General features: G+C 41.0%; 1 protein-coding gene across 1 annotated transcript in view; it reads right to left on the bottom strand.

Moving 5' to 3' along the window:
- Positions 1 to 14161, bottom strand: part of LOC139721313 (transient receptor potential cation channel subfamily M member-like 2) — a 433859-nt gene that overhangs the window by 147818 nt on the left and 271880 nt on the right. The window contains exon 20 of the mRNA XM_071632667.1: positions 1183 to 1311. Coding sequence (XP_071488768.1) covers positions 1183 to 1311 — 129 coding nt within the window. The remainder of the gene's footprint in view (positions 1 to 1182; positions 1312 to 14161) is intronic.

Raw genomic sequence — 14161 nt, 5'->3', positions numbered from 1 at the left:
AAAACATTTTTTCCCCCACCATGATCCTAAGCTAAACGTCCACACCTAACATATTTTATTCAGTGTGGAGCTCAAGCTATTGCTAGGGCTCCAGAGTAGTAACAGTAATACTGTAACATGTTACTAACGTTAGTACCCAACAATTTTAACGCACAGCTTGCAACCGACGGTAGGCCTAATGTTACAACGTAATTTCTTCAGAGTCTACCGGCGACGGTCACTGCCCTGCTTCATTTCACTCCAGCTAAATAGCTACCGTCAGTGACATGCACACGTACACAAATCTAGATGTAAGAATTCATGATATAATTATGTACCTGACTAAGTTCGTATGTTAGGAAATAAAGTAAAACCTAACTGAAATATTGACCTTTGCAGGTCTAACCCTTGACGTTTGATCTAACAGATCATCTAACTTAACGTTAGGCCTATACGTGATTACGAGTACATACTACATGTACGTAGGTCAGAGTTCTGGTTCTAGAGTGCCTAGGCCTAGGACCAACTGCGAGCCGTTGAGAGTCAAGACTGAGGCACGAAAGCTCAAGTAGAAGTCTAAAAAGGTTGTCATCTGTATACTTAATGGTAATTCGAAGGAAGATGGATTCAATAAGTGAAATTATAACTCACTTGTGCCTGATTGTGTTAACAAGACACATACACCTCGCTGCACTCAGGTCATCATGCGGAATTCACGCTTTGAATTGAACCACGGCGCCGTGTAGCATGCACAGCGCATCAGTGCAGGGCTGATTTGTTCATTTCGTGACGTTATAATTTTGGTCATCAAAATTTCACTGTCAGATCGGGTTCACGTGGTCTAAAAAGGGTCTCAAAACACCATCTCTCCATCGTTCTAGAGACGTTTTCACCTTCTGAAAATCAATTATTCATATTCCTAGAGACTTAAGCTTTCTAGAAATACATAAATCACCTTGTTTATGAATATCATCATTTTTTTCTCGTTCACCATACTTTAAGGACCAATACCACATTGATGACATTCAGACAAAATAATTTTAGGCAACAAAATTCAGGTGGCACTAGGTGGAGTCATTCCCCATGGAAGCTACAGTACATACTGAAATTTCTGAGAATCCATTATGTCATGATGTCCCTACCACTGTTTTGACAACTAACAATGACTGTAGAATTATCTGGCATGTCTTTATCATGTCGTACCTGTCTAAACTCTTCTGTGAAGAGTGAGGCCACCCAGACAACAAGGACTATTTCATACACAGAAATTTCGTAATGGAAGTTCATCATGATCACATAGCTGTAGAGGATCAGGAACACAAAGTATGACATCTGTAAAGAAATTAAAAAGGAAAAAGACAGAGTTTTGATGAATATACAAAGAAAGACCAAGAACTCAAATATATCTAACAGAACAGTAACAAGATGGATGAACTTTAATGAGTAGGCACACACTCAAATCATTCCTCACCCCCACGACAAAATCAAAGGGCACTTATGCATCAGATAAAAGTCACTAGAAAAAGAAAAGGTACAAAGGTGAAGATTTGATCAAATTAAGATTAAGATTATTGAAAATATAAGATTGTGAAGTTTTATTTATTTTCTAAAATCAGTTCTCTAACATTGAGCATACAAATGAGTGAGCTGATGATGGCATCACCTCAAACCCCGGTCACACAGCGCTTTACGGCTTAATCACGGCCAAAACATGTCAAAAAGTGGTCTCCCGTGAAGCAGACGATGTTGTTCGCGTTGATGTCGAGTTTAAGACGAGCTACGGTCGATATATAGACGTGGCAGGACGCGGGGAAAAATCAGAACGGCGTCGGACGCAGCAAAAAGTTTTGAACTGCTCAAAATTTTATTCCGCAGACAGCCACTGGCGGTACACGTGGTAAAGACGTGCAACACACGTGAAACACACATGATAATCCATGTTCCCGCAGTGATTAAAACTTGGGGAGACGCGGTAAAGACGCGAAAGTTTAGCGGTCTGTCACGGGCAGAGCACGGTCATCTGACGCGTGTTTCGCGTTGGTATCACTGGAGATAGCGTGTGTTTAGCGGCTTATCGCTGACAAATGGATTTTTCCGCGTACACACACGTGGCTGACGTGGTTAGCTGTGCTTAGGCAGTGCTTCAGCAGTGGAACAGCCGCCAACAGCCATTCCCCGTATAAAGCACTGCCAAACCAAAATTGACTAACAAATTACCACTTATGACCAGGTCCACCAGATTTTCATAACTTTTTGTACGTGATTTAGCCGTGGAGTGCTGTGTGACCGGGGCTTCATAATTCACACTGATCATGTACAAACTAGGACTATTACTCAATGTGATTAATACCCCACCTAAAACTGAGGGAATTAGCTCAACCAGCAATAATTTTGTATGCTTTTTATGGAAAAAAAAATGTTACCATGGTAATGCATTGTTCAACATTGAATAAAGATGCATTTTGCTAATTTAACAAGGCAATCGCCAAATTGTGTCTCGCCCATTCGCGTACAAGGAATTAATATCTTTTATAACTCCCAGAAGTTAATTGACCTGCTTATGACCTTTGACCTTGTGGTGACCTTCAACACCCTAAGGGACATTTACCATCCAAGTTTGGTCACAAACGGACAAAGGGATCAAAAGTAATGAGCCATAATCGAAATGCGCCATAAAAACTTAACATTGGGCCCTAAAAATTTGTTGACCCCTTTCTGTGACCTTTGACCTCGTGATGACCTTTAACTCCCCAAGGGACATCTACCGTCCAAGTTTGGTCACAAACGGACATAGGGATCAAAAGTTATGAGCCACAATCAAAACGCGCCCTAAAAACATAACATTGGGCCCTAAAAGTTTGTTGACCCCTGTCTGTGACCTTTGACCTTGTGACGACCTTCACCTCCCCAAGGGACATCTTCCATCCAAGTTTGGTCACAAACGGACAAAGGGATCAAAAGTTATGAGCCATAAACGAAATGCGCCCTAAAAACTCAACATTGGGCCCTAAAAGTTCGTTGACCCCCGTCTGTAACCTTTGACCTTGTGGTTACCTTCAACTTCCCAAGAGACATCTACCATCACCAAAGTTTGATTGCTATTGTAGCAACATGTGCTGAGTTACGTGTGATAAGAGAGTCTTGCAAGTAAACTGTAACGTATGACCTCAAATGACCTTTGACCTTATCATGTGACCTCTTATGGCACCATAACATGAAGGTACCCCCAGTGCATCAATCACCCAAGTTTGATTGCCATGGTAGCAACATGTGTCGAGTTACGTGTGATAAGAGAGTCTTGCAAGTAAACTTTAACGTATGACCTCAAATGACCTTTGACCTTATCCTGTGACCTCCAACGGCACCATAACATGAAGGTACCCCCAGTGCATCTATGACCCAAGTTACGTTGTAATCCAAGCAACTTATGTGAAGTTATTTGTCAAAGAGAGTCTTGCAGGTAAACTTTAACATAGAAAAGAGAGTCTTGCACATACTCTTTATTATATGACCTCAAATGACCTTTGACATCATCACATGACCTCCGACAACACCATAACATAAAGATACCCCTAGTGCTTCTATCACCCAAGTGTGGCTGCAATTGCTGTAACAGTTGCCAAGTTATGCATCATAAGAGAGTCTTGCAGGGAAACTTTAACATTTGTGACGGACGACGGACGACGGACGGACGACGGTACGGACGACGGACGGACGACGGTACGGACGACGGACGGACGACGGACGGACGCCATTTGGATCCCTTAGTCTCGCCTTCACCTCCGGTGGGCGAGACAAAAATTATGTTATTCAAATGTGTCATATCTCAAGTCAAGTGCTCAACTAGAAATGTTGCTATGGCGACTGGTATGCCTTAGCCATAAATGCATGATTCTCCTAGTAGGTCTATACTACAATGTCTAGACAGTGTGTGATGACAGTTTCACATAACTGGCAAAATATTAAATGACAGGTTTAACAAGTTTTGAATGTTCACTTTACTTGAACTAGTTTGCTATTACTGTCTAAGAGTGCAGGTACATGTATTTGGGGATTTGAGGATCTTTACTAGACTTCTGACCCTTTTATAAGTTTATGCATTGTGTAATTTTCAAGGTATGGAGAAAATGTGTAATTTCAGTATTGAATAGTAAAATTTTTGTATTTTAGTCTGGCCTTTGACCCTATGACCCTAAAATTCCCAAGAGAATCACTGTCAGGTAGAACATGCATAAATACATACTAAGTTTCATGATGATACCTTGACTTACTTTTGAGATATGGAGAAAGAAGTGAAATATAGCACTTTCACTTGAGCTTTGACCTTTTGGCAAGAAACTTCCCAGAGAATCTCTAATGGGTAATACAATACTGTATATATTAAGTTTCAAGAAAAATCCTGCAGGCATTGCATAGATATGAGGGGAATAGTGAAATTTCGCAGAGTTGACCTTGACCTTTGACACCCCCCCCCCCCTTTATGGCACATTTTGGTAAATTGCACTTTTTGCTAAATTACCAAAATGTGCCGTGACAAGTTACGGCACATTTTGGTAAATTACCAAAATGTGCAGGACATTGACGGCACATTTTGGTAACTTTCTGTTCCTTCACAATCATCACAAAAACCAAATTGTAAGTGCAGTTGGTTTTTGTCCCCACTGAATGAGTTCGGTAGCCTAAAGGCCATGTCACACCTTTCCGGGCAAGCTATGCGGGCTTGTTGCGAGTATAAGGTTTTTCCAGCCCGCAGGAAAATTATCTCACCCGTAGTTGCCCGGAGGTGCGCACGCAAGTCCGATTTACCCGCAGCCAAGTTTTGAGCAGCACCTTGCAGGCAACTCCCATGCAGGTACTTCGCAGTCCCCGTATGCGGCCAGCGCGGCCAAGATAATGACATTCTGTGCAGTCATTTCTGTTGGACTTCTGCCATTCCTTCAGATGAATTTTTAACGCGCCTGGCACGCAGGTCGCACAGAATACCTGCAAGAAGAACATAAGTAGAACGCGTCCAGCAAGTAACACACATGCACAACTTGCCCAAATCCTTGTCCGCCCTCAGAAATTGTCCGGTATGCTGGAAAATCCCCATACGCAACAAGCCCGGAAAGGTGTGACAAGGCCTAAACATGGTAACGCGTAAAACGGATTTGCGTGCGCACCTCCGGGCGACTACGGGTGAGATACGTGCTAGGTACTGTTATGTGCGGGTCATCTGCGGGGACCTCCGGGTAGTAAAAATTGTTCTTCACAAGTCACATGCAAGGCTTGCCCAGAAAGATGTCACAAGGCCTGTAAGGCTGTGTCACACCTTTCCAGGCAAGCTACGCGGGCTTGTTGCGAGTAGGGATTTTCCAGTATGCAGGAAAATTTTCTGCGGTCGGACAAGAATGTTTGCGAGTTTCGCCCTTGTGTCTTACCTGCTAGACGCGCGCTACTTACCTTCTACTTGCGTGTGTTCAGTGTGACCTGTGTGAGAGCTTTGGAAACCGATCCATTTTATGTTACGAGCGACTTAAGGGTACTGCGAAGTACCTGAGTTGGAGTTGCCTGCAAGGTGCTGCCAGTAAGGGTCTCCTACTGGTGTTCTGCATGTACCCCCGCGACTCACTTGGAACATATTCTGAGCATGCTCAAGGCCTTGTCATAATGTATCTGGGGAAGTTTTGGGGGTTGACTTGCGGGTAAGCAAATTTGTCTTGCCTGTCTTTACTGCAGGACCATATCACCTTATTTCCTTGACCGTATAATAACTCTCAAGCCCATCCATGGGTGTTTAGTTCAGTTACCAAAATGTGCAGGCAAATCCACTTTTAGCTGCACATTTTGGTAACAGTTGATCCCGTCAGGTATACAGTGCACTATCGGCACATTTTGGTAAAAATTTTTTAAAACCAAAATGTGCAGTTACCAAAATGTGCTGTAACATAGTTACGGCACATTTTGGTAATTTACCAAAATGTGCCGTAACACCCCTGACCTTTGACCCATGACCCCAAATTCCCTAGATAATCACTGCCAGTCAGTACATGCATATGTACAAAGTTTCATGAAGATACCTTGAAGGATTTGCAAGATACGGAGAGAAAAGTGAAATTTTAACATTTTTACTTGACCTTTGACCTCATGATTCAAAACTCTCTCTGGAGTGGTCACACATGCTAAATATGGCGTAAATTGATCAAAAAATGAGAGAGTAGTTCGATCCACAACATTTGGTAGGATTTTTTTTATTTGCTGTTGCCATTGCAACGCATTAGGCAATACTAACAAAAGAGGTATCTTGCACAGTTTCCTTTGACAGTGGTCACACATGCCAAATTTGGAGTTAATTGCTCAAAAAATGAGCGAGTAGTTCGATCCACGAGTTTTTATGAAAATTTGCCATTGCCATGGCAACCCATTATTTGATACTGGTGAAAAAGGTGTCTGGCATATCTACCTTTGATAGCGGTCACACATGCCAAATTTGGGGTCAATTGCCAAAAAAAATGAGATAGTCGTTCAATCCACAACATTTGGTAGGTTTTTTTTTTTCACATTTGCTGTTGCCATGGCAACACATTTGACAGCAGTCATACATGCCGAATTTGGGGTTCCCCCTGGTGCCAGCATGTATGAAAACCGCGTACGTGAATAACTAGCATGGGGTAAGAAGGAATTTAGCGGGAAAACTTTGGGTCTCCGAAGTAACACTTTTCAGACTTTTGGACAAGGTCAAAAACCTATCAAAGGTGTCAGCACAAATTTTATGTAAAAAAGGCAAATATACGTCTCACCAAAGGGTCAAGAAGAAGGATCCAAAATCAATGAAATTTGGAGAGTTCAAAAAGAGCCTAGGGCAACTATGGCACGAAGGAGAAAAGAGGAAGTGTTAGGGGCTGATGGGGCTGACTAGTCTTGCACGCAGTTGTTTTTTAGTTTTGGGATTATTTTTACTTGTCTCCCACCTTCTATCCTTTCTATGTTCGAGCCAAAAGGAGGCTGTGTAGGAGGATAAAGCATTGGTCATGTGATAAGTAAAAAAGGTAAGATATTCCTAGAAATATATTTGACATTTCAAATGAATGTAGATAATCTTTCAGTAAGTTCTGAAGCTGTTCATGCTACAGTAAAAACATCAATAAATGTTAATGCACAAGTCAAGCATTGCATGTATAATTACAAAGGTTTGGAAACTTCATTTTAATTCTACAATAAACAGATCCTCTTCATTGGTATAATTTCTTCACATTCACTGGTAACTTCACAAAGAGTTTTTTTTTTAAAAAAAATCATGGAATTTCTGGCTATCATCCATAATATGAACTTCAGGCATGAAAAGCTCCAAAGATTCAGTAAAAACAATTTAACAGATCAGAGATAAAGCTCCTTCAAATTTTGAGAAGTAACACACAGATTTGCTGAGTGTAAGACCACAAGAAGCTTCAGCTGAGTACCAGGAAGCTCTCATCAACTCCAACTAGAAATATCACTTAAGGTGATTTAATACCCCCGCCCCATGACGACAGTCTTACCCAAGGAATGATCTTTCCTTGATCTTCTGCCATTTAAATGCCGTTACCATGGCAACGCAGCTTCCGACACGTCCGAAAAATATGTCTTGCACATCTTCCCACCAAGACTATTGTGTGTGCCAAATTTCATAAGCTTTTGTCAAAAACTGAGGAAGTACACGTAGTTCAATCCACAAGATCTTTCCTAGATCTTCCGCCATTAATATGCCGTTACCATGGCAACGCAGCTTCCGACACGTCCAAAAAATATGTCTTGCACATCTTCCCACCAAGACCAATGTGTGTGCCACATTTCATGAGCTTCAGTCGAATACAGAGGAAGTAGTTCAATCCGCAAGATCTTTCCTTGATCTTCTGCCATTTATATGCCGTTACCATGGCAACGCAGCTTCCGACACGTCCGAAAAATATGTCTTCCACATCTTCCCACCAAAATCAAGGTGTGTGCCACATTTCATAAGCTTTGGTCAAAAAACTGAGGAAGTAGTTAAATCCGCAAGATCTTTCCTTGATCTTCTGCCATTAATATGCCGTTACCATGGCAACGTACTTTCGGGTACTGTCAAAAAATGCCTCTTGCACATCTACAACCAAAGGCACACATCTGTACCAAGTTTCATGGAAATTGGGCAAAAACTGAGGAAGTAGTTTGCAACACAAAATTTTCCATCATTTTGGCTCATAATATGTGAGCTGTTACCATGGCAACATACTTTTTGTCACTGTCAAGAAATGTGTCATGCTGACCTATATCCTAAGACAAACATTCAATATGAATTCCATGAGAATTGGAAGAACACTGATGAAGCAGTTTTGCCATGAAGCATTTTGCCCTATATTTTACCAATAACATGCCGTTACCATGGCAACGCACTTTTTGCCACTGCGGAAATATGTGTCTTGCACATTAACATATTCAGATGAACATCTGTACCTAATTTCATAAAAATTGATCAAAAACTGTGGGAGGAGTTCGCGACGCAAGATTTGTACCCATTTTTGCCCATAATATGCCGTTACCATGGCAACGTACTTTTGGGTACTGTCAAAAAATACGTCTTGCACATCTACAACCCAAGGCACACATCTGTGCCAAGTTTTATGGGAATCGGTTGAAAACTGAGGAAGTAGTTCGCGACGCAAGATTTGCAACGGACCGACCGCCCGACCGCCCGACCGCCCGACCGCCCGACCGTCCGCTGATTCCTATATACCCCCTTCAAACTTCGTTTGGCGGGGGTAAAACAAGTGGCTCCCCAACGTGCAGAGTGAATGCATGGCATTGCAATAGTTCTCACACAAGACTGCTTTGTATTTCTCTTGGAATATTTGATTCATTTTTTTTTGTCATGACGCGAGTGTAATAATCCTTTGGTATGGCTATGTAAACATTTGTGATACACAACTCATCTGCTCGATTTTTTTTTTTTTAAGGCCAAAAGAAAGACAAAATAATATCATGATGTTTGCAATTGTTGAAAAGGTCTGCTTCGATGACTCACATACTAATTGCCCCTGTTCCTAGGGCCACCATTCATGCAATTAAGGGCGGACGTCCACTTGGGCGCGGACAAGCCCCGGAAGGGTTGCGGAAGCAAATTTTTTCATTTCGGCATCCTGTCCGCGACAGACGCGGAATAACTTTGTGAATCGGCTTGTCCTGGGACATTCCTAGGACTGTCCGCGGACTGTCCGCGGACAGACTGCGGACGTTCCCAGGAATCACTCCGGAAGAGCGCGAAATACCTCGGAATATGCTAATCGTAGCCGGGCAGCGCGGAAACATCTAGGATTACACCAGGAATGAACGCGGACAATCAGGATGCCTTCCGGACAACACAAGTTAGGCATGCGGACAAACTGCGGACAATACCAGGAAAATGGAAAGGTATTAATTTGGTGCTGACTTTGACTTTTCCTCATTTGACTGCTAGCCGTCATTGATGCTCCTTGTTGTGCTTCTGCAGTAGCTGCTGATATTATATTGATATGATTGGTCAATATTATTTTATAAATGTGACCACCAAAAGTCGAAGAAAAGGATTGTCTGCATGTCGGCTGACGACTCATTTTTTAAAAATTAAATTGTCCCATCTGGGAGAACAACCTTTTCTCTGCCTACAGTCACATGGATGATATTCGCAAACTTTTCGAACTACATATATATACATATATATATATATATATAATATACATAAAAATGTATATATATATATATATATATATATATATAAATGTTGATAAGGTAGTCCACGTGTTGGCAAGATAAAAAGAGAAGTAACAAAACTGCAACAAAGTTCATGCTGCATTCACCAAGAAATAAACCGTTGGTGAATACAGCATGAACTTTGTCGCAGTTTTGTTACTTATAATACATATATATATATATATATATATATATATATATATACATGTATGTATGTATTCTTTATTCCCTTTTTTCAGACCTGTGCTTTATCCATCGTGAAGTATTGTATACATGTTTTGTCTGATACTTTGTCTGATTTACTTTTTTTGGGGGGCGGGGGTTCAGCTGGGCTGTCAAATTGGACAATCGATTTTATTTGCAACTAAAACAAAAAGAGAAGATAAAATCATTAGGTAATAATAACTATGAAAATCATTCAGGTAAAGAATATTTCTGAAATGATTTGTGATGCTTGTACTTATACATATACACTCAGCAAAAAAGAAGAAGAAAAAAAAACAAAAACAAAAGAAAGACGAAATCTAACACTTTGTGGAGTTCATAATTTATTGCTTTTTCTCTCATTTCACTTGGATTTTGAATTGACAGAAAATTCTTCATTTTCCTCCATCATCTTTAGCTTTCATTGTTATTTTGGGCTTCAAAGATATTACATTGTAATGAGACCACAGGTGTATCTTTGCAATTGAATTCATGCTTTTTAGTGTGATGAATCTGTCTTTTGTTCTAAAATGTTGTATCATTAGAAAGCATTTACGTATGAATAACAACTTGTTCATGTTTATATAATACATTAACATTTAGCCAAAAATTCTATGCTTTTTTTTTCTGAGTGTACTTCCACCTACTTTTGTGATTTTTCAGCTGGGCTGTCACATGGGACAACCTAGTTTGTTTGCAAATAAAATACGAAAACCACATAGAGGAAAATGTGATAGTAAGTAATAGGAACCAGAAAAGTCACTCAGATTAAAAATAATTTCTGAAAAGATCAAATCAACATAAACTTACTGGGAAGTTAGGGGGCTGATTTCACTTCTTTCTGGTTGCTTTTGGCACAGTCTCTACTACCTTCTTCTTTGCCTTCTGGGACCGGAAGTTCCTTAGATTTACCTGATCTTCATCACTAGACGAAAAGTGTGCCTGTGATGGGGATATTTGCATGGGGGCCTCGCCTGCCTTCTTGCTCATTTTGTGTTTCATTGGCATGACGCTCGCGGAAAGTGTCGACATTTTCGTGTCTGGATCACAAAATTTCCGCATCGGTTCCGGACACTTGCATATATAGATCTGCATCGGCTCCGCGCTGTCCTAAAACATTCCTGGTGTCTTCCGCTTTCATTCGCGAAGCTTCCCAACACCGCGGGATTCTTTCCGGAGCGTGTGCGGAAGGAGCGGAAGGGTTCCGGACAAGCGGGACATCCTCAGGACATCGTCAGGACAAGTCGCCGAAGGTGTCAGGAAGTTCATTTCCGCGTCCAAATTTTGGTCTCGATCAAAATTTGGACGCGGAAATTTTTCTCTCTCTCCCGAAGGTGCGGAAACGCCCGGACATGTTTAGGACAGTAAGCGGACACGTTCAGGAACGTGCGGACAGGTTGCCGAAGGAGTGCGGAATACCAAATTTGCATTCCGGGTCTTTTCCGCGCCCTAGTGGACGCCTGGTCTTACACGAACACGCAAATTCCTTTGCCCTGTGGTTTTGTCAGCCAGCTGTTGGTATGTGCTTTGAAATTTGTGACCCGCTACAACAAAATGGTCCTTAAGTCGCGCACGGTCGAAGCCGTGAAAATCGAGTTTGAAGTTAGAGCATCAAAATTGGTCAAAACTTACGATTTTCTGAATTTGACATATTATGAGAGTCTGACATGTTTTCTATCATCTGTCGAAATTTTGAAGCAAAATGATGAAAGGAAAGACCAAAAAATAGCGTTTTTCTGGGCCATGTTTTTTTGGCGTTTCAACGAAGCAGAAACTGGTTCGAACATTTGGATTGAGCGCCACACATAGGCTCCGCCCCTAACAATGACCACAGTGATCTCATTGGTCAGTTTGCTGCTTGCCGCTAACCGAAGCGTGAAGCTCGCACACTGCCCAGTCGACTGGTGCGTGCGGGCGGGTTGCGCTATGCCTAGCCGCTTCTCCTGACATCCTGGTCACTGATTGGTCGGTGAGGAGACCGCCGACGCTGTGTTTGAATGAGCATTTCGGGGTTGCTAGGGCTTAACTTCTATTGTCTGGAGGTGAATACTGACTTGCGTGTCTCTTGATTGTGATTGCGTCGCAAGGAGAACTTTTAGGGCGCTTTTCTCGAAACAGTGATTTCCCAGACGTCTTAACATGCTCTCTTTTAAACATCGATATCTCCGCAGCCGATTATTTTTATGAGACGTGTTATATATCAATTTAAAGCAGAAAGATTGGGGAATTGTGTCATGCAATTTTCAAATAATCGACCTCGCCCGACTTTAGGATCATTTTGTTGTAGCGGGTCACATTTCATGGCAAATTGGCCTGGCTGGCATCCACAGTAGTCCATGGGCCAGGCCAGATATTGGTACCACCTGAGGTGGCAATACCTTCTTGGTGTCTTTTTTTTTTGTCGGGCATAGATATGCTTATCAAGCTATGATAGCATTTCCAAATGAGTAGCTTAGTCATAATAAATGAATTTTAAACCAATTTGGTCTCGTTGTTATATCCCTATACTTCTGAATCGAGACCAACCGCTATACAAAGAAGAGCACTGTCTTCTGTATGTTCACAGGTGTTCTGTTGTTGTTGTTGTTGTTGTTGTTGTTTTTGTATTTGAGGCGCGTCATTCAAATATGAATATTTACGCCTTTATCTTTATAATATAATTATTTTACATATAATAAATCAATAAGAATTATAAGTTTTTACTATCATTTTTATGCGCGCTATGTGTCTGCTGTTATACGGTTGGGACAAATAAGTTCTGGTGCATGCTGATGGCAAACTCTGATCAGCCCGGCTCGTTACATTGAGCAGGCTTCTCGGTCGCGCACACAGACCTAGATTCCCTCATTTGCCGCACTCAGGACCCTCTGCCCAACGCATATGGTGCACAAGCAGACTCCCGAATACGATATATAAACATCAAAATTATAATATTATTTCATATATACTTTCCATGAAATAAACATATAATTTACAATAATTCATTTTTTTTCATTATGTAATAAGCAAACATCCGGTTGTGCAGTGTGCAAATCTAAATTAAATAAAACTCAAAAGATAATTATCTGTATAACTCTAGAAGACTTATATAAGTCTTTTAGAAAACCTTCTTGTTCTCTTCACATATGAGATTAATGCCTCAAATGATCAACATTTTTTGTGGATAATCAACATTTTTTGTGGATTGTAAACGCGGTGCGCTTAGTCTTTATTCAAGGCAGCGAAGGGAATATCCAAGGGTTATGATGTCCACAGCGCTTAGTCTAATATTCAAGACAGAGAAGGGAATATCCAAAGCTTATGATACAGTGTATATCCCTTTATCTAAAAACAACAACAACTAAAAAGCAATTCCTGGTGAATTTTACCGTATTTTTCAATTATTTATCATTTTCCGGTGAAAACGCTAAGGTGAAAACGCTAATACCACGCCAATGTCGCTTTATTTCCATCCAACAATGAAATATAATGCAAAAACAATGTACCGGTACACTACAATACATTATGATAAATAATGTTGTAATTGAACAGAGTGATTTTTGTTTAAAACTGATGTATTTGTTGAGAGGGTGGTATAAACACAGTATAGATAATCCCTTTTATTAGGAACGTTAGATATGATAACAGTACATTGGTCTAGATAAAGACTACGCGCACGTCGTGACAGCTGTGGACATCATAACCCTTTGGATATTCCCTTCGCTGCCTTGAATAAAGACTAAGCGCAGCGCGTTTACAACAGACTACCTGTGGACATACAGAAGGCAGTGCTCTTCTTTGTATAGCGGTCTAGTTTTGATTAAGAAGTATAGGGATATAAAAACGAGACCAAATTGGTTAAAAATTCATTTATTATGACTAAGCTACTCATTTGGAAATGCTATCACAGCTTGACAAGCATATCTATGTCCGACAAACAAAATGACACCAAAAAGGTTTTGCCACCTCAGGTGGTACCAATAACCCATTTTTCGGGTCTTGGCCCATGGACTACAGGTGTCAAGCTTCCCTCCATATCTACTGTTGCTGTTCATCTTATTCTTCTTTTTGAACATTTGCTTCACCTTACAAGAGACACAAGTAGATCAGAAAGGTGTAGCTAGCTAGTGAAGAGATTTGTTGTTTGTAGAGCGTGTTTTTTATTTTTGATTCATGGGATTGGGGCCAGGGTGGGGAAAGATCAGAGTGAACTGACTACGCGATTAAAGGGGCCAGGGAGAGGGACCAATAACCATTAAATATAAAATCACCAATT

Source organism: Diadema antillarum, unplaced genomic scaffold (genome assembly GCF_040938485.1).
Source record: "Diadema antillarum isolate AM-2024a unplaced genomic scaffold, OU_Dant_1.0 scf00000001, whole genome shotgun sequence".
Taxonomy (NCBI): Eukaryota; Metazoa; Echinodermata; class Echinoidea; order Diadematoida; family Diadematidae; genus Diadema; species Diadema antillarum.
This window is presented reverse-complemented; position numbering and strand designations above follow the sequence as displayed.